The following is a 19785-nucleotide window of genomic DNA, read 5'->3' as shown; positions in this document are numbered from 1 at the left end:
ACAAATAGAGAAAAGAACACACATAAGAGCAAGATAAGTTCATTTATACTAACCTTTCTCGAGAAATGAACTTGCCATCCTCTTGTATAACCACATTTCCATTATCTAAGATAAAGCAAATCAGCAGACAAAATAAGCATGACATACCAAAACTGAAAGAGGGAATAGAAGAACATGGACTTGGAGTCTATAGACTCAAAATCAGATTATCCATCAATAAGTTAACACATCAAAGATCATGGAGGGGAACATACCACAAATGTTTGTCACTTCCAAACTCTTCGCAATCTTTTCCACACTAATGTATGTGAAATAACTGTACCGTGGCAAAAAAAATGAAAAAGATAAGCAAGTAATAATACATCTATAGACAACAGAACCAGTATATATGTGTATAATATAAAACAAACAAACAACAAAAACATCACTAGCCAAATTATAATTGCACTGATACGCAAGAAAGATTTTTTTTTAAAAAGCTGAAGAAGAAACAATGGCAAGCATACAGAAAACGCAAATCCATGAAGAGATTTTACCTATTGAAAATATTAAAATGAAGTGATATCTAGATGATAATTAAAATACAATAATAAGTCAGCGCAAAGACCCAGAAATTACGTCCAGAGAAATGCTAATATTGAGAAAAAAAATAATCTAGCTAAAGAGAGCCTGTATGAGAGCCATGAAATTAGGAGCTGCCAAAAGCTAGGGTTGCTCAAGAGATAAAATAGAAATCTACCTATCACAAAGTTGAAGCTCACATATTCTTGTAATGACATCTTATCAAGAAAAGTAAGTCACATATCACAAGACATCAAACAAAGAGAAACATAATAATTTGCAATGTAGTCCTCTTTTTCCATAGAGGCTCCTAAACATAAACTCTTTAGCAATTCATAAACCATACCACAAAACCACAACATTAACAAGCAAACATTTTATAATGAAATATAAACATTCAGCATTTGATGCTGTAAAAAGCCTTGAGTTTGAATGCTTGAATGACCAAAATCGATCATCCAGGCCCTTTATTTATAATAATCAGTATTACAACTAATCAAAATAGAAGTAGGAATGCCACCCTTGCCTATTCCTATTAGGAATTCCTATTCCCACTAGGAATTCCAAATAGAGATCGGCCGAGGGGGAAAAATACATAAAAAGAAATAAAACAATAAAACTAAGAGATAAAACAGATAAAACTAAAGGACTAAATTACCCCTATCGGGTAAAGTAGCCTATTTTAACACTCCCCCTCAAGTTGGAGCATAAATATCAACCATGCCCAACTTGACAAGAATAGGATGAAAAACCTCCCACTTAAGCCTTTAGTAAACACATCAGCGAGCTGGTCAGCAGATTGCACAAAAGGAACACACACCAACCCTCCTTCCAACTTCTCTTTAATAAAATGCCTGTCAACCTCCACATGCTTGGTACGATCGTGCTGAACAGAGTTGTAAGCAATGCTAATAGCAGCCCTGTTGTCACAATATAACATCATGGGAAGATGAACAGGAGTACCAATATCTTGTAATAAACCTTTGAGCCATAACATCTCACAAATACCTTGTGTCATAGCACGAAACTCAGCTTCAGCACCAGACCTTGCCACTACGTTCTGCTTTTTACTACGCCATGTAACAAGGTTGCCACCAACAAATGAGCAATAGCCAGAAATGGACTTTCTATCAGAGTAACCAGCCCAATCTGCATCAGTATATGCTTCAACACGAAAATGGCCATTTGGAGACAAAAGAATTCATTTTCCCGGTGCTGACTTTAAATACCGAAGGATCCGGATAACAGCATCCATGTGAGAGGAATGTGGATCATGCAATGAACTGACTGACCATACTTACAGATACTGCTATGTCAGGTCTTGCATGAGACAGATAAATAAGCTTACCAACCAATCTTTGATAGCGACCTTTGTCGACCGGTGTTCCCTCCTTTTCTTTAAATCTGGTAGTAGCACCCATAGGTGTATCAGAAAGATGACACCCTAGCATCCCAGTCTCAGTCAATAAATCTAGGATGTATTTTCTTTGAGAAAGAAATATGCCTTTAGAAGGCCGAGCAACTTCTATCCCTAGAAAGTACTTTAGGTTTCCCAGATCCTTTATTTCAAATTCTTGCCCAAGGTAAGTCTTCAACTGATGGGTGATCTCATGATTGTCATTCCCGGTCACCACAATATCATCCACATAAACTATGAGGATGGTTACCTTTTCACCATTCTTTTTGATAAACAGGGTATGATCAGCATTGCTCTGCTTATAACCCGCAGAGACCATTGCCTTGTGAAATCGTCCAAACAAAGCACGGGGGGACTGTTTTAGCCCATATAAAGCATGCTTCAATTTACAAACTTTCCCGCTGGTTTTATCACAAGAGAAACCTGGTGGAATGTCCATATATATTTCCTCGTCAAGTTCTCCATGGAGGAAGGCATTCTTCACATCTAATTGTTGTAATTCCCAACCCAGATTCACTGCACAAGAAAGTAACACTCTGACGGTGTTTAGCTTTGCAACTGGTGCAAAAGTCTCCTGATAATTGATCCCATAAGTCTGAGTAAATCCCTTTGCAACCAAACGTGCTTTGTATCGATCCACAGTGCCATCTACCTTCTGTTTCACCATAAACACCCACTTACATCCAACTGGTTTCTTTCCTGGAGGAAGAACCATAAGCTCCCATGTATCATTCTTTTTTAAGGCTTGCTTTTCTTCCATCATTGCTGCTTTCTACTTTCCATCTGTAAAAGCTTCCTGCCAATTTTGGGGAATACTAAAAGAAGAAAGAGAACAGACAAATGTACGAAAGGATGGAGAAAGGGAGTCATAAGAGACTACATGAGAAATAGGATGCTGAGAACAAGCCCGAATACCTTTACAATGAGCAATAGGTAAATCCGAAGAAGAAGGAGAAGATATGTTACCTGGAGATTGATCTGGTTCTAGGGCCGACAACTGTGGTGGTGCTGGTGCTGCAGTGGATGGGAGCTGCTTGTATTTGGAATGTCCCCTGTGATAGGTTTTGAGATTAGAGTCATTAATTTTCTTCTGAAATTCCCTAATGGTTTGTTGAACTGGAGTCATCTCCCCCTGAAGGGAATTATCACCAATAGGATTTTTAGCATCGTCTAAGTTTTCCCCTGGGGAAAATCCTGTTGGGACCCAGCAGAGGGAAGAGGGGTGGAAGCAACAGTCAGTTGAGGGGTGGGATCAATAGGTGGTTGGACCCGGGTCTAGGACTGTACTGGAAGGTCAACCATCACATCTTCACTGAAAGTCTCCCCCTGAAGAAGTGTGGATTGATAATAGGAGAGAGTTTCATGAAAGACAACATCCATACTGGTGTAGATACAGCGTGTAGGAGGATAATAACACTTATATCCCTTTTGGGATGGAGAATATCCTAAGAAAATACAACAAACCCCACGGGGTTCGAGCTTGCCAGGGGAGCGGGTATCCCGAACATAACAGACACAACTAAAAACTTTAGGTGGGACGACAAAGGAGGAAGAACCCTGCAATAAAGAAGCAGGGGTGTCAGAGTCAAGGACTCGGGTAGGGAGCCTATTAATGAGATAGGCAGCAGTCAGGACAGCATCTCCCCAATATTAGGAAGGTACAGAATGGGCAAACATAATAGCCCAAGTCACCTCAAAGAGGTGGCGATTTTTCCTTTCAACCACACCATTTTGAGCCGGGTTATCAACACAACTGGTTTGATGGAGTATACCATGGGCAGCAAGGTAGTGTTGGAATTGACCATCCATGTATTCTTTACCATTGTCACTCCTCAATATCTTGAGAGTGGCATTGTATTAGGTTTGAATCATCTTATGAAAGTTTTGAAAACAAGAAAAAACTTCACATTTGGTGTGCATTAAATAGACCCACGTACTCCTAGAATAACAATCAATAAAAGAAACAAACCAACGATGGCCTTTGAGAGATGGTTTCTGGCTAGGACCCCAAACATCAGAATGAATAAGATTAAAAGGAGAAGTACTTCTTTATTAGAAATAGAATAAGTAGAACGATGTTGTTTAGCCAAAGCACAGGCTTCACAAAAAAATTTGTTTCTATGACATTCTTTAGCTAATGCTGGAAATAAAAGGGATAATGTTCCTAAAGGGGGGTGACCTAGTCTGTTATGCCATTGTTGAAGTTCAGAAGAAACTAACGAGCTTTGATGTATAGGAGATAGTGGTGAAGTAGGACTCCCATTATCAAGCAGGTACAATCCACCATGCATCTTGCCACATCCAATCGTCGCCCCCGTTGCCAGATCCTGAAACACACAGTGAGAAGGAAAAAAAGTTACTTTGCAATTTAAATCACGGGTAAGACTACTGATGGAAAGAAGATTAGTGGTAAATTTAGGAATATGTAAAACAGAGGATAAAGGTAAGGAAGGATTGCAACTGATAGAGCCCTTTCCAGAGATAGAAAAGAGAGATCCATCAGCCACCCGTACTTTATCTTTATTAGATGTAGGAGAGTAACGAGTAAAGAGGCTGGAGGATCCAGACATATAATCAATGGCACCGGAGTCTATGATCTAGGGAGAGGAGACTACCGATGCACAATGACCAGTAAAAGAAATACCTGAGTGGGCTAAATGTGAACCTGGAGGAGTGGAAGAACTGGCAGGTGTTGATGTAGTAGAAGCAGCAGAAGCCTGAAACATACGACGGAAAGCCTAAAGTTCATCCTTGGACAGTCCAGTGTCAGTAGGAGGAGCATGAGTGACAGCCTCAGTATGATTAGCTTTGTTTTTTATTTTCGAGCATCACATTTAGCATCAAAGTCGGCTGGTTTGCCATGTATCTTCCAACAAGTGGCCTTAATGTGCCATAATTTGCCACAATGCTCACATTTAACTGTTGTTTTCTCAGATTTAGAAGTATCTGCAACCAAAGGAGTAGAACCAGCCCCAGTGTGCAAGGCTGATCGATCAGGAAGTGTAGTGTTAAGCATAGCAGTTCTTCGGCGATCTTCACTATTAACCAAAGCATAGGACTGTTCCAGTGTAGGGAAAGGATCCTTGCCGAGAATCTGAACCCTAATTGGGTCGTATTCCACATTAAGGCCAGCCAAATAATCATAAACCCTAATTTTATCGACATGCTTTCTGTAGACAGCAATGTCAGTGGCATTAGTGGGCTGATAATCAGAGTAATGATTAATTTCTTGACAACACTTGCGGAGTTCAGCATAGTATTGAGGGATGGATAAATCATTCTGCTTGGTGTCATGGATTTTTTTCCTCAATTCATATACCTGAGCATCATTCCCTACCTGTGAATAGGTTTCTTTGGCAGCCTTCCATATCTAGGCAGCAGTGTCTAGGAGAAGGTAGCCCGGTGCAATTGAAGGATGCATAGAATGAATAAGATATGACATGACCATGGAGTCAGTAGATAATCATTTAGTCTGAGCAGCTCCTTCTTCAGTAGAGATGGGAGTAGTGCCTGCAAGGTGTCCTGTGTAGCCACGGCCAACAATCGTAAGGTAAGTGGATCTTGACCACATTAGATAATTTGTCCCATCTAATTTGGTGGGAGAAGCAAAAGGAAGATACTCTGGTCGAGAAGATCCATCAAAGTCAGCTGAAGTGATGTCAGACATCATGTAAGTGTAGAAGACACGGGTTTTTAAATTTCCACAAATTTAGCCGCCAAAAATAGCTCAAACTAGGATCGAATTCCCCGCAAGTAGTAGGGAATAAGCCCTCAAAAAATCAGAAATTTCTGATGATGAAATAAGAAACCCTAAATTTGAAAATTTTAGGAATAGCTGAATGCAAGGCAATCGCAGGTTTGAATCTGATGTAGTTTGGATTCAAAGATTCAAAACTGCAATCTGAAAGTAAGGAAGGTGTAGATCAATAAGGGCAGGGATCAATCTCCAAAAAATAACACAGAAATCCAGCTCGAAAAGGAAGCAGCTCGATCTCCAAGGGTGGAGTAAACCTGCAACAGAATCTGATCACACCCAAATTTATATGATCTTCAGTGAGGTGTCATTGAGGGCAGTAGCTAAATCTTCATTGGATCACCTCAAAGTTGCTGCCCTTAATGAGATAGAGAGTCCGAGAGTGGTGGAGAAGAAGAAAACCAGAATCTGAGAGAGTTTAGAGAAGAAAAAAACAAAAAAAATCGAGGGGCTGCTCTTTAGATCAGAGGTGGCTCTGATATCATGTAAACAGCCTTGAGTTTGAATGCTTGAATGACCAAAATCGATCATCCAGGCCCTTTATTTATAATAATCAGTATTACAACTAATCAAAATAGAAGTAGGAATGCCACCCTTGCCTATTCCTATTAGGAATTCCTATTCCCACTAGGAATTCCAAATAGAGATCAGCTGAGGGGGAAAAATACATAAAAAGAAATAAAACAATAAAACTAAGAGATAAAACAGATAAAACTAAAGGACTAAATTACCCCTATCGGGTAAAGTAGCCTATTTTAACAGATGCAAAAAACTTACACCTAGTGCATCAAAAAATGTTATATCCTTGAGACATGATTTATAAACTTGACCTTAGGTCAAACTACCTCTACCTTGATAAGGAACACATCAACAAAGGAGATTCACATATTCAAATAGTAACAGAGCACAAATAGAACAGCATAATCTCAACCCTGACTAGACTGCAAGTAATCAACAGGAAATAATAACTATTTGAAAACACAAAAGAGCAACCTATTATTCTTTTGGGACTCTCCACAGTGCCAGGAAATACACCAGAATAAAAAGCTACCGGCGTCAAGACAAAAGGTGAACAAATTGTATTAAACGTGAAACAACAATGAAAAGCCAAAGGTTTTCTAATTTCCAGGGATTGAACACAGTTGAATGCCTGTGATTGGCCTATCCAAGCTAGCAACATTTTACAGCAGAAGAAGGGAACGTGAACAGGCCATACCAAACATCTATGTACTTGACGAACTTTGACACAATCAAGTCTAATAAGAAATCCATTGATGATGTTGAGTGAACCTGCAAAAGATGAATAATCAAAAATGACATAATAGGTCTGGGGAACACACACTTATAAAACATGTTATGAACAGAATGATTCCTGTTCCAAATGGATTTTTCAACTAAAACATAATGTCACATTTCCAAAACAAAACCACATCTAAAACGAATAGTTAAGATAATGTCACTATATTTTCAAAAGAATCACAACTTACAATAGTATGTAGAAGCCTGTGGTATATAGCAGACTGAAACCTCCCACCTTTACCCAATTTCACAAACTCCATTACCGCATCCAACGCAACTTCCTAAGAAGAAAAGTAAATTTTCTGAGCAATAAGAGTAACGAACAACTAAAGACAGCATTTCCTCCAAATACAAAACTAACAAAGCACCACGTGAGTGAGGAAAAAAAACACACGATCAATTTGGGGATGGGAATTAGATGTAATGTAGTGATATACCCTGAGAGCTTCATCAGACTCTTGAGAAACAGCAACAGTGATTAGTGACTTAACAAACTCATCGAACTTCGACCGAAGCCATATTCTATAGACCAATTCGGGGTCCTTCTCTTCTTCGCCAACATTCAAAAGAGACTTCGGAGATGATGATGATGGGAGCTCAGGAAGAACGGGAATGAAAAAGGATTGCAGCGAGATAATAGATTCTAGAGCATGTCGAGGAGAGGATGAAAGTGAAACGAAGGAAAGGAGGAGAGGGAGGTTGTTGATGTGAGCTCTTGACGAGAGAAGTTGATTGCCTAGGGTTTTCAGCTCTTTGAGACTGTACTTTTCTCTTTGCTTTTGTATCTTTGCTAGAATAGAAGCCATGGTCAAGGTTCAACAAATCCTGGAGGGAGGAGAAAGAGAATTTGCAGAAGGGCTAGCGAGTATGAGAGAAACGGGGGTTTTATGCTCGACTGAATGAGGCAATAAGAGTATAAGACCCTGTTTGGTTAGAGTGAAAGAGAAAGGGGGGAAATAAACTTTTGCCAACGTCACAGTAAACCTGGCCGACGCCAGTCTTACGCCTCAGATTAGGGATGTAAATGGATCGGATTCGGATCAGATACAAATCAGATGTGATCAGAGCCAGATATTCCCTGGCCGAATACGGATACCTCTAAATGGATTTGGATTTTCGACCGTCCGTTTGCATCTTTGCTTTGTGTAACTCAGACCTTCCTGTTGGTCAAACAACGGTCTAAGGATCAAACCATGGTTCTCTAGGGAAACCAATATACAGAAAAATTAGAGTTTTGCACACCCTGGGTTGTCCCATTAAATTTTAGGGTTTCCCATGGTCGCCCATGGGAACCCTGGTACATCCCTATTATGGTTTCTCCTTTCCTATTGCGTCCCATAAGATTAATTATCACAATAGGGACGAAGAAATTCATCTCTTGTCCATCACATGGCAAGAGGGATCCATCCCATACTCGAATGCGCATGAAATTAAATCGATTCGAGTTTCTTTCGCATCCCATAAATATTAATAATCAATAAACCTGAAGGAATTAATAAAGAATTGTTAACCTAGTGAGCCTCAAGTGTTGCTCCTCCAATAGACGGTGGTTCTTCCTCAGTGAGCGCTCCAAGCAAACAGATTTGAACCTCCAATGGTACTACCAAGGTTCTACACGCCAATCCCAGATGCCCCCAAACTCCTCAGCACAGATCTAGGGTTTCACAATGTTATACCCGTACCCCGGGATATAATTAAATATTATTTCTTCTCGTGACGTGTAGATACCGCTGCCATGTATCGGTGACTTTCTCCATGATGGTCAAACCTAGCTACAAAATCGTTGACCACAAGACGGGGTTTGCCTCGTGGAGGAAAGATTCCTCAACCGCCTGGGGAAAGTTCGTGTGGCCGACTTCGCGACTACCCTCCAAGTACCGGCCGGAAGCGAGGAGTTCAGGAGAGAGCATCCGGACCGTCACCTCGCTTGGATAATTCGTCGTGATGAACTTAGCATTGCCGTATGGCGAAGCTATTCGGGTCATGGGTGATAAACCATGACCGGGGAAAGGTAAGTTCTAGCCTCAAGTCTTATTAATTATTCTTCCCTTGGTAACCTCGAAGTGCGGGTCCGGCTTGAACCGCTCGAGCTATTTCATGAGAGAAGAGAATAATTTAAGTTCGGGTCCCACGTACCTTTAGGGAGTACATTGGGGACTTATACCCATCTCATTTGAGCCCATCTAAGAACGGGCTTTTCCCTAATTGAGGTTGTGGGCAGCCCATTTAACCTATTGACCCAATGATGGGTTATTCCATCCACTTACCCACATAGGACTAATGGGTTGACCCATTAGGCCTCATGACCCATTTGACTAGAGGTACCCCAAATACCCATTTATTATAAATGAGTCCAAGAGGGAGAGAGAGAACATTACTTCTCCTTCATCATTCTCTTCTACCCTAAATCGTGGAGGAGAGAAAGAGGAGAGAAAGAGGAGAGAAAGAGAAAGAGGAAGGAGAGAGAGGCTTGGAGGAAGGTGGAGACCCCATCTCTTGGGCTATAAATCGTGGAGCTCTCTCATCTTGGGGGTAGGTAAGCTATTGAACCTTCTTCCTTCTTCTATTTTGGATTTTAAAAGGGGTTGGGTAATGGGAGAGATTGACCTAGATCTCTCTTGGAACCTAGGAGTCGATGGAGCATTAAAGCCAAGCTATGGTGGAGTTATTTCACTCCATTATGAGCTCTAATGTAAGGGTTCTCATTGCCATTTGAGAGATTTAAGGTTGGACCCTAATGAGCTTAGGATGGAGTTTCCTAGAAGTCCTTGTGCTTTAAAACCATTTGAAATGGGGTCCTTGGAGGGGAATCCTTCGGATTTTGGACCAAGGTGTGAGGGTTTACATGTGGGTTCGGACCGCAAGAAACCACCACTGAAATTACCTTCCCGTGAAGGCCCTGTGAAGGTCGGATTTACACTCGGTTTGATTTTACCAAACCACATCCGCATCCGACCTTGACCAAAATTGTCCTGAGCCTGTGAAGGTCGGATTTACACTGGTTCGGCTTTTCGAAACCACATCCGCATCCGACCTTGACTAAGATTGTCCTGAGCCCCTGTGAAGGTCGGATTTACACTCGGTTCAGTTTTACAAACCACATCTCGCATCCGACCTTGACTAAAACCGTCCCAAACCCCTGGTTTCCTAGGATTTACATGTGGTTGCAGAATTTTGGCATGAAACCACTCCTGCAACCACTTTGTTTCAAACCTTATACTTAAGTGTTTATGGGAGACCTTTTGGGGATCCTTTCCTTCGCTCGTTTAACCTTATTTCACTCTTTGTATAGGTTAATATATTCATTTTTGTGGCTTATTGCTTGATCGGGCGACAACCGATAATCTTGGTGCTTGGCGATACGTTGTGAGTGGGTTTGGTCGTTTGGGCTTGTTATTATTATTGCATTATATATTATGTAATCATTATAATTAATAAGCATGTTTGCGCATATTGCATACTCTTATATACAATTGTTATAATGTTGATTGGTAAGGTGGTACCTTGATGGGTCTCTTGTGTGGGTACGTGCGGAACTCCCGAACACTATATACATTTATGAAAAAATTTTGTTGAATGTCATGTTGAATCTGATGCGCGTCAGTGTCTTGTAACCGGTACTAAACCGGATGAAAAGTTGATGCGCCGGATTACCTCTCGGGACGATAGGACTTGCATGTAGTATATTGTGGCTAGGATTTCACACCCTTATGCTACGACCCTTACCAACGGGGTTTAGGTGTTGGGTAATCGACAACGGACTACGTGGAGGTGGGAGAGGCCGATCATGGTAGTATTGGTTATCGGGTGCGCCACGAGTGGTCTTGGAGGCTTCGATCGGCGTAGGTCCCACGTGACAATTGAGGCTTCATTGTGGCGATAAGTTAAGTGACCCACGATGTCTCCAGTTGTCACAAGAGCATATGCCATTGACTTAGTTGTTTGTTAGGTGGAAAAATGGACTTAACATGTGAATGCATCATTGGACTATGTGAATTGCGTGTTTGTGCATCCCCATCCCCTCACGCTCGGTGGAGCTAACCCGCTCGTGCGCACACTTTTAGATTATGATGCGGGTGACGGATATCTCGCGGGACTTGGAGTTCAGCCCTCGGGATACGATGAGATCGGTGAGGAGGAACCGGAGGCCGTGTTTGAGGAACATGGCGACGGGTGTCCTTGCGATGATTGTGCCCTACGGGCCGTGAGGATATTCGGGACTTGATCCCTTTTTGATTACTTTTGAGGCTAAGGCCTATGGTGAAATACTTATCGTAATACCATTTTTGATAGTTATTAGATGGTCATTGGAAATGTAACTAATTCTCGTATTTATCATCTAGCCTTTGAACATCTTGTAACTATTCGATTTATACGCTTTCGCAATACTACGATCCTTGGAATGTAATATTCCTTTTTCCGCGATCTAATGTTATATTGTGTTAATATTGATCATGATCATGCGTTGGGACAACTGCGTCGGTGATCCGGGCGGTTTAGTAGGATGACACGCGTCGTCCTAGTCACCCTTTATATGATATTATATTCCTTGGCTGGAATAGGGCGTGACACACAAAGCCTAACTCTCAAACACAGGTGAGAGAAGCAAAAAGAAGAAGAGAGATCACAAGAGGGAGAGAGAGAAATCAAAAACGTAGGAGAGAGAGTGTCTGCTCCAAAAATGTGGAGAGCTTCCCCTCCCTCCTGCGTGTTGGTCCCCTATTTATAATAATAGGGTTTAATTAAATCCTAAATAGATTTAATAGAGCCCTAGTGAGAGTATGACTCTATCTCTCTCAATCTGGCAGTTCTGTTTAAACTCAAAGTGCTACACAGGTGAAGAAGCAGAATCTAATTGGGAAAGTATTAATGAGATTCTTTATTTAATTATTAATGGATAATTATAATTAGCACCAAATCCATTAATTAAATAAAAAGCCAATTAAATTAGCAAATTCCAAATAACTCCCTATATGATAACAATTTATCATATACAACCCCCCACTAATCAACACCATCATTATGGAATCTAGGGCATGTACACATGTACTGTCAAACCCCAATCCATAGTACATGTCCATATAAGAGCGTCTGTGCATCTGATCGGGTCCCGCAAAACTCGATTAAACATTTTATTTAAAATAACTATAAATAATGTATCATTTTATGTAAAATAGATTTTTGCAAAACCATTTCCAAAACGGTACTGGATCCAGATTCTGAACCGACCATGCACAGACAGTCTCTATCTTGGTGTTCCCCAATTGGATAGTGGCGGCCGTGTTGGATAACTCCTTCACTCACAAAGTGTTCACGCATTCCCATAACACCGGCTTTGACTCGCTTGAGTCTCAGTCACTGATGAACCAAAGAATGCGATCACACTTTGTAGTGATAGGGTTCCCTCAGGTACAGGGTGTCGATGACACATGTCTATCCCTTCTTACATCTGGCAGTAATACATGAGGGAATGGACAAAGTAGATTCTTCGCCAATGCACACATCAAACATGTGAGCACTCACATTCGAACCCTGACATCACATGTCTAGGCATACCCAATGTGACGACCATATGATAAGGGTGCCCAGCCCAAACCCTAGTCGTGACTACCATTTTAAGTAAAACTTAGGGACACATAATGCTCAAAAAGTTTATATCGCATGTGACAATATCAAACTAAAATGTATAAATGTTCAATACAAAGGTGAACCGGGTTGAACCGAACCGAACCGGGTTTGATGGACACACACTTGTCCAACACTTCCTCCCCCTAGCGGATACAATTCACTCTCAATCTATATCTCTTAGGTCATGATTCTCTTTTCATCATATTCTAGAACCTATTGAATCTTCAAAAACCCTCAAACTTATTATTTACTTAATTTTTTATTATTAAGTATTTATATTTTTTTTTTGGATGAATTTTAATCGAAGTATTCGGATTATTTTTCGGATATCTCTAAACGAATACGGATGTCCCTAAACGGATACAGATTCGGATTTTAGTTATCCATTTACATCCCTACCTCAACATTGGTTCATCACAAGACTCTCAATGCTCCCTCTGAAATTTGAATCAAGAAAATCGGATCAGTGAAGTGAATCGCCCATGATCAATCCTGATTCGTGTCAATTCAGCAAGGTCAATTCATGCCAAGAAATCTTAGATTTGTTGAGTTTTCATATCTGATGACCGATTTTAGGGTGCTTGGAACCAATTTCGATCTGATCCAATCCAGATTTTGGTGCAATCGATTCCATGTTTTGAGACTCTGATGGAAAATGAAATCAAATTAAAGGTGCAAGGTTGGCCCTAATGACCCGAGCGAGCCCGAACATGACCTGGGTTGAGATACCTGGCCTTGAGGGCAGGTCAGGGCTAGGAATTTCTAGCCCTAAGTCAGGGCCAGGCCGGGGCAAGGTTAAGGCCTTGGGCTGAGCTCAGCTCGACCCAACCTTACCTAGTCTTCTTCTTCCCTGCTTGACCAAGCCCCTACATCTCTTTTTTTTTTTTTTGAGGGGGGGGGGTAGAACCCATGCATCTCCCTTCCCCCTCCCCATGGTCAAGGCCAATCAAGTTTAGCCCAGCCCAACCCTAAGGGGCCCTCAAGGTTGGGCTAGGTTTTAGAAAGCTCGGCCCAATCCGACCTATTGTGGCACTTGGTTATTAAATTAAAGGGAAAAAAATTGTTTGTAACCTAGATGATAGGGGTGTCAATGGGTCGGGTTTGCCCTCAACCCTAGCCCAACCTTAGGAGACTTAACCTAAACCCAAGCCCAGCCCAACCTTGGCAGGCCAAGCATACCCTAAACCCAGCTCGACCTTGGCAGGGTTTTCTCAAGCTCGACCCGACCCTAATTGACCCTGAATATGGTCCATTGAGAAAAAATAATTGAATTTTTCTTTTTGCATAGAAGCAGTTTCAAGACTTCAATCTGTGATCAATTGGCCATTGCACCAAAGCACATCTTCTATTTCTTGTGTAAATATATATTATATAATACAGGGTTGGGTTGGCCCTGCTAGGGTCAAGGCCCCAACCCAAGCACAGCCCTGCCCTGCTAGAGCAATGCAAATATCAAACCCAGCCCGATCCAGCCCTATCCGGGCTTAAGGCGGGTTTGGGCGGGCTCAGGCTAACTGGGTTTTTTTGATACCCCTATTAGATGATTACAAGTGATTGTTGTAACCATTTTTTATTTTTTCTTTTGTTGCCCTTTGCCATATTTGTCACTGGTTTTTAAGACTGGATTTTCTCCCTCTCCTCCACTTTACTATGATTAGCGGTCAAATGATCCTCAAAGCATCTTTGAAGTTTATGTATAGAAGAGTTTGATTCATTGCCACCATCGTGAAACCAAAAACAAAAATGGAAATTAAAATTATCTATTTGGCCGTGGAAGCTAGGGACGTCAATAGTTGGACCGCTTTTAACCCCCCCCCAAAAAAAAGTTGGACTGCACCGGTAAGCCTGGTCATAATCGATCATTTAATGCTCGAAACTAGATATATTAGTTACTAAACGTGTCGGGCTCATGTACCGATTGATTATTATTCAGTCAGTCCCAATACAAGATGGTAGCCTAATGGTTATTATCCAAAAAAAAAACCAGTAGCCTGATGGTAACCCAACCATGACCGACCATTAGGTTGACCGAGACTGTCCCAACCTTGATTGTTTGTACAAATTGTCCTAATTTTATTATTAAATTCCTCTTCATATTCAATCCTTGCATAAACATCGCCCAACCCAACCCTATCTTCTTTATATCTTCTTCTCCCCATTATGGCCTAGCCCCTACATCTCCCTTCCCCTCCCTATGCTTAGGGCTATTTAGGGTCAACTTGGCCCTAAGGATGGGTCAGGGTTGGATTTTTTCAAAACTTGAGTCAAGATCATGTTGGACCTAAGCCCAACTAGAAGGACTTAGGTTTAGATTGAGATTTTAAAAAACCCAGGTCAACCAGACCTGTTGTAATCCTAGGTATATCATAAGCACACACTTTGAGGATCTTTTTCTCATATAATATATGAGAAGTAGTTTTTCGTTCGGGCACTAACACTCCCATGTGTCTATCTCTCTCTTCCTTAAAACAAGGAGACAAAGGTGTTTTTTCATATAGGGAGGAGAGAGATAGACTCATGTGGGAGTATTGGCACGACCACATTCCTAGGCTGAGAACTTTCTCTCATGCGGAAGTACATCTACTCGTTGGAAGTAAACCTGAAATTCTCCATGTAGGCCATGTACCTTTTTATCCCTTTATAATCCAGACCGTCCATTTTTTTTTTTTTTCACGTGCTTTTAGCCAATGGTTGAGGAGTGAGGGCTAAAGTCTAAAGGTATCACTCACCACACAGGATCCATGTGCCAAAGTATGTATTATCGTAAAAAACGAATAAAGTCGGGTAACCCTGTAGAGTAGTCTGGATTCTACGTGCTTCCTAACTTTGACTAACGTCACTATTGGGAAGTGATACGATACAAACTACTTATAAACCTATGTTTTTATGTTGATAAGCTTCAGATCAGAATCTTTTATCTAAAACCTACCAAAGCTTCCAAAACGACGGAGATTGATCAGGCTTTCACAGTGAGAAAACTCACATTCTCACATGGGGTCTGCCTTTAGAGAGAGAGAGAGAGAGAAAAGACGCTCCTATAATGATTGTTTATGGAGTTCTGCTTTACCAATTCGAGTTAAGGACACCATGAACAAAAAGTAGTACGAAGCGATCTAGATATATGCGCACTACCGATTTCCTGCAAAACCCTACCTTTTCTTCTCCTTCGATGTCTATAGGTTTAGAACAGAGCCGTTGAAGAATTTTGATTCTATATTGACGATGTTCAAGTGTCTGCATTGAAGTATTACTTCCTCCCCTTCTCAATCTAAAGGTCACTTTAATTTGGTTGAGAGATTGTCCAGACTGTAGATCGGATGATTCGAGCTTGTTAGCTGACTTCGTTCTCTATATATAAGGCAAGTTTTCATGCTTGAATTTTACTTTTAAGATTCTTGATATACTTTATTTTGATTGTACACAGAACACTTGACTTGAAGATTCGAGATTATATATTCCTGGAATCTGGTTTGAGTTTTGCTTCTGTGTGGATTTTTGCTTGGAACTGTTGAATCATAGTAGAAATGCTTTTTTTTTGCTGTATTTTATTTGATACGGTGTCAGTGGTCTGCGAGTAGACGCTCTTCAATCTGGTAATCTGGCGCAGATCCTCGAATAACATACTTTTGCGATCTGGGTTTGGTAAGTGTTGACCACGTTGGGTTGCTGTATGTTTTCTAGACTTTCTAGACATCAGTCTCTTGTTGATGCTTTAGCGGTATTGGACTGGCGAACTGGAGTCTCTCTCTCGGTCTGTCTTTCTTTTCGACTGAACTGTCAGAATCTGGATGGGTTTCACTGCATTTGAAAAGTTCATAATTTGCTAAAGTTTCATATGTTTACCACTGTTATCTCAATGCCCTTCTGTGCCTGACCCTGTGCTCGATTTTGTTATCATTGAACAGGGGAATGTGTTTCAGGACATAAGGATTTGGGCTTGGGTTTCAGGAGCTTTGGAGATGATGAGCACTGATCATTGCAAGAGATCATGTAGTCATGGTAAAGCTGCACTCCTCTGTAATGATTCTGGTGGAGGAACTGATGACAGAATCATTGTTGATAGAGTGGTTGGGGAAGCATCTATTCGAGAGGATTTTGAGGCTCTTACTGTGTCAAAACGCCTTGTAAGAAGTGTTAGCGAGAAATTGCGGAAAAAGAATCACAGAGGAAATGTTGAGGAAGAAGGAAATCAGAGGAGAATTTCTTCAAGATGCCTTGGCTTGTATGGAAGGGGTGGTGGTTGCAAGGTGGGTGCTGACACATGCGAGGACTTTGCGGATGGTATCTGTAGAAGAAAGTCTAGTGCGGACGAAGAAGGCAAAGGACACCAATCAATCGGTGGCACTGAGGACACTAGAATTGATTGCTTCTCATATGGGGTGACTGAGAGGTTTTGGAAGAGGATTGGTGCAAAAGAGAGAGGACTTGAAGAGCCACCATCAGATGGTGGAATCAATGTTCTGCTTCCAGATGAACTTCTTGAAATGTGCTTGGTGAGGCTTCCGCTCAGCAGCCTCATGACTGCTCGCCTTGTGTGCAAGAAATGGAGATCCCTGACTTCAACTCGCCGATTTTTGCAGTTGAGGTGTGAAGGTTTGTATCGTAGCCCATGGGTGTTCCTTTTTGGTGTTGTGAAGGATAGTTATTGTTCAGGCCATATACATGCATTGGATGCATCCCTTGATCAATGGCATAGGATTGATGCTCATATTCTGAAGGGAAGGTTTCTTTTCTCTGTTGCCAGCATTGGAGATGATGTTTTTGTTGTTGGTGGTTGTTCTAGCTTGACTAACTTTGGGAAGGTTGACAAGACTTCATTCAAGACTCATAGAGGGGTAATAGTATTCAGCCCTATAACTAGATCATTTCGTAAAGTGTCTCCAATGAAACATGAGAGGTCAGCTCCCATTTTAGGTGTTTTCAGCGTTGGTTCTTATTGCTCTGTCTTTCGAAGTCAATCAAACTGGGCAGACCCGCACTTTTCCAGGTCAAGGGTGGGTGGTGTATCTAATGTGTATGAGGATCCTCACAGGCTTTCACTAAGACGTCATCTCAGGGGTTCTTCCAGTGAAGATGAAGCTTCGTCAGAACCCAAGAGAAAGCCATGCAGGTCTGTCAAGCAAGAAAGCAGTTGGTCGAACCTGGATGAGGATAGGAGGTTTATTTTGATTGCTGTAGGTGGGCTGGGATCCTGGGACGAGCCTCTGGATTCTGGGGAAATCTATGATCCAGTATCAGATAAATGGATGGACATACCTAGGTTGCCTGGAGATTTTGGAATAGTTTGTTCTGGGGTTGTTTGTAATGGGATGTTCTATGTTTATTCTGAGACTGACAAACTGGCTGCCTATGACTTAGAAAGAAGTATTTGGGTGGGAATCAGGACCACTCAGTCCCCTCCTCGTCTTCATGATTACTTCCCAAAACTCATTTCTTGTAACGGTCGCCTCTTCATGCTCTCCGTCTCCTGGTGTGAGCAGGATTGTCAGATGGGTTGTCAAGATAAAGCTGTAAGGAAGCTGTGGGAGTTAAATCTCTCATTGCTTACCTGGAGGGAGGTCTGTAGACATCCAGATGCCCCCATGGACTGGAATGCTGCATTTGTGTCCGACGAGAATTGGATATTTGGGATTGAAATGTTCAAGATATTTGGGCAAGTGTTGGACTTCCTGACTGTTTGTGATGTGTCTGGTTCAGAATTGAGGTGGACTCGTATCTCAAGGAAGCATGTGGCACATGAACTGGATGCTTCATCGTGCTTAACAAAGTCGATAGCTGTACTGCATCTCTGAAGCTCTTGGTGAACAATGCAAGTCATGCAGAAGAGAGTTCCTGTATCTGTCCGCAATTGTGACATTCCTCATATCTATTGTTTCAGGTTTCTATGTAGACCTTTGTATCTTGGCAACTTTGTGCTTGTGGTGATTGATTCAGATTTTCAACACCCTCCTTGGCATTTAATGTAAATTAAACAATGTTGATTAAAATTGATTCGGTATTTCAATCACTGTCATTACTTCTGAACTTTCTTCTGGTTGTGATTCTGTTATTGTGAATTTCGACCCTGGATTTTATGATCAAAGTTTTGGGGGCATGAGGTTTGTGTATTTGTGGATCAAATATAGCCGCTCACCAAAAATTTATATCAGCAAGAACCAAACCCTGCTTCTTGTATCAGAGCACATCAAACGCCCAAAGTTTGCTCTACAATTCTTCATGGTGTATGTGCATATAATATGTGGTGTTGGCTGTATGTGTTTTCAGTTCCTTTTTGTTAATTTTCTTCGTTTGTAAAACAGGTCGGTGCACAGGAGCGAGATGATACTTGTCACATACAGCTTTAAGCCCATTTCTCTCCATTCTAATTTGTCCTTCACTCGACTATATAAGGGTATATTACCCATGATGAGCAACTAAAATGAAATGTATCTCATGGCTTTTTATTTTCCATGTTTCTGACCATCTAATGCTCTTATTGAATAGATGTTGAGAACCAAAATTCAACAGCACATTTGGTTGCAGTTGAACTGCAATGGAGGGAGGTTTCAATTGAGGGTTGGACAAGGAGCCAACTTTGAATTATGTAATTGGGTTTAGAGTAAACTTTTGGTAGTCTTGCTAGCGTAAATGAATGGCATGCCTTAAGGTTTCAATGTAAATATCACAAATTGAAATGTTATATGGAATATGAAGTGAGCTAAATTTAGAAAAAAAAAATCTTTGGTTGAAGCTGATCTGGGATACAAGAAGCAACCAAATAACAACTCAGCCTTATCACAACAAATGGGGTCGGCTACATGGATCTTTGCCTTCCAATCGAGGTCATACTTGATACAAGGCCTATGCATGTCTTTCCTCACCACTTCTCCTATAATCATTTTAGGTTTGCCCCTCGTTCTTTTACTTCGTTCAATTTGAATCAAATTTACTCTTCCAAAATGAAGCATCCATAGGCCTCCGTTGAACATGGCCATGCCACTTCAAATGAATTTCTCGTATCTTATCATATATCAAAATTACTCCCAAACCAGCTCTAATATGATTATTCCTAACATTATCGTTCCTAGTTTACCATACATCCATCTCAACATCCTCATCTCCGCTACATTGAGTTTATCAACATACT

At 41.2% G+C, this 19785-nt stretch overlaps 2 protein-coding genes across 3 annotated transcripts in view; one reads left to right on the top strand and one right to left on the bottom strand.

Annotated features, from left to right (window-relative positions):
- The window catches only part of LOC122661593 (protein NUCLEOLAR COMPLEX ASSOCIATED 4), a 31038-nt gene extending 23127 nt beyond the window's left edge, over window positions 1-7911 (bottom strand). Inside the window, exons 1-5 of one of the 2 annotated variants that reach the window (XM_043857041.1) lie at window positions 7469-7911; window positions 7220-7312; window positions 6949-7022; window positions 255-316; window positions 54-105 (exon numbers count right to left, since the gene is read on the bottom strand). In XM_043857041.1, the coding sequence (XP_043712976.1) occupies window positions 54-105; window positions 255-316; window positions 6949-7022; window positions 7220-7312; window positions 7469-7837 (650 nt within the window). In that variant the 5' untranslated portion in view covers window positions 7838-7911. The remainder of the gene's footprint in view (window positions 1-53; window positions 106-254; window positions 317-6948; window positions 7023-7219; window positions 7313-7468) is intronic. The other variant, XM_043857042.1, reaches the window with a different exon arrangement.
- Window positions 7912-15691: 7780 nt separating this feature from the next.
- On the top strand, window positions 15692-18668 carry LOC122662089 (F-box/kelch-repeat protein At5g42350-like). The gene is made up of 2 exons (XM_043857649.1): window positions 15692-15903; window positions 16565-18668. Exon 2 carries the CDS (start codon window positions 16619-16621, stop codon window positions 18449-18451), a length of 1833 nt encoding a protein of 610 aa, XP_043713584.1. The 5' UTR covers window positions 15692-15903; window positions 16565-16618; the 3' UTR covers window positions 18452-18668.
- Window positions 18669-19785: the final 1117 nt, after the last annotated feature.

This window comes from Telopea speciosissima, chromosome 5 (assembly GCF_018873765.1).
Source record: "Telopea speciosissima isolate NSW1024214 ecotype Mountain lineage chromosome 5, Tspe_v1, whole genome shotgun sequence".
Lineage (NCBI taxonomy): Eukaryota > Viridiplantae > Streptophyta > Magnoliopsida > Proteales > Proteaceae > Telopea > Telopea speciosissima.
The sequence above is the reverse complement of the archived record's forward strand: the minus strand, read 5'-3'. Positions and strand labels throughout refer to the sequence as shown.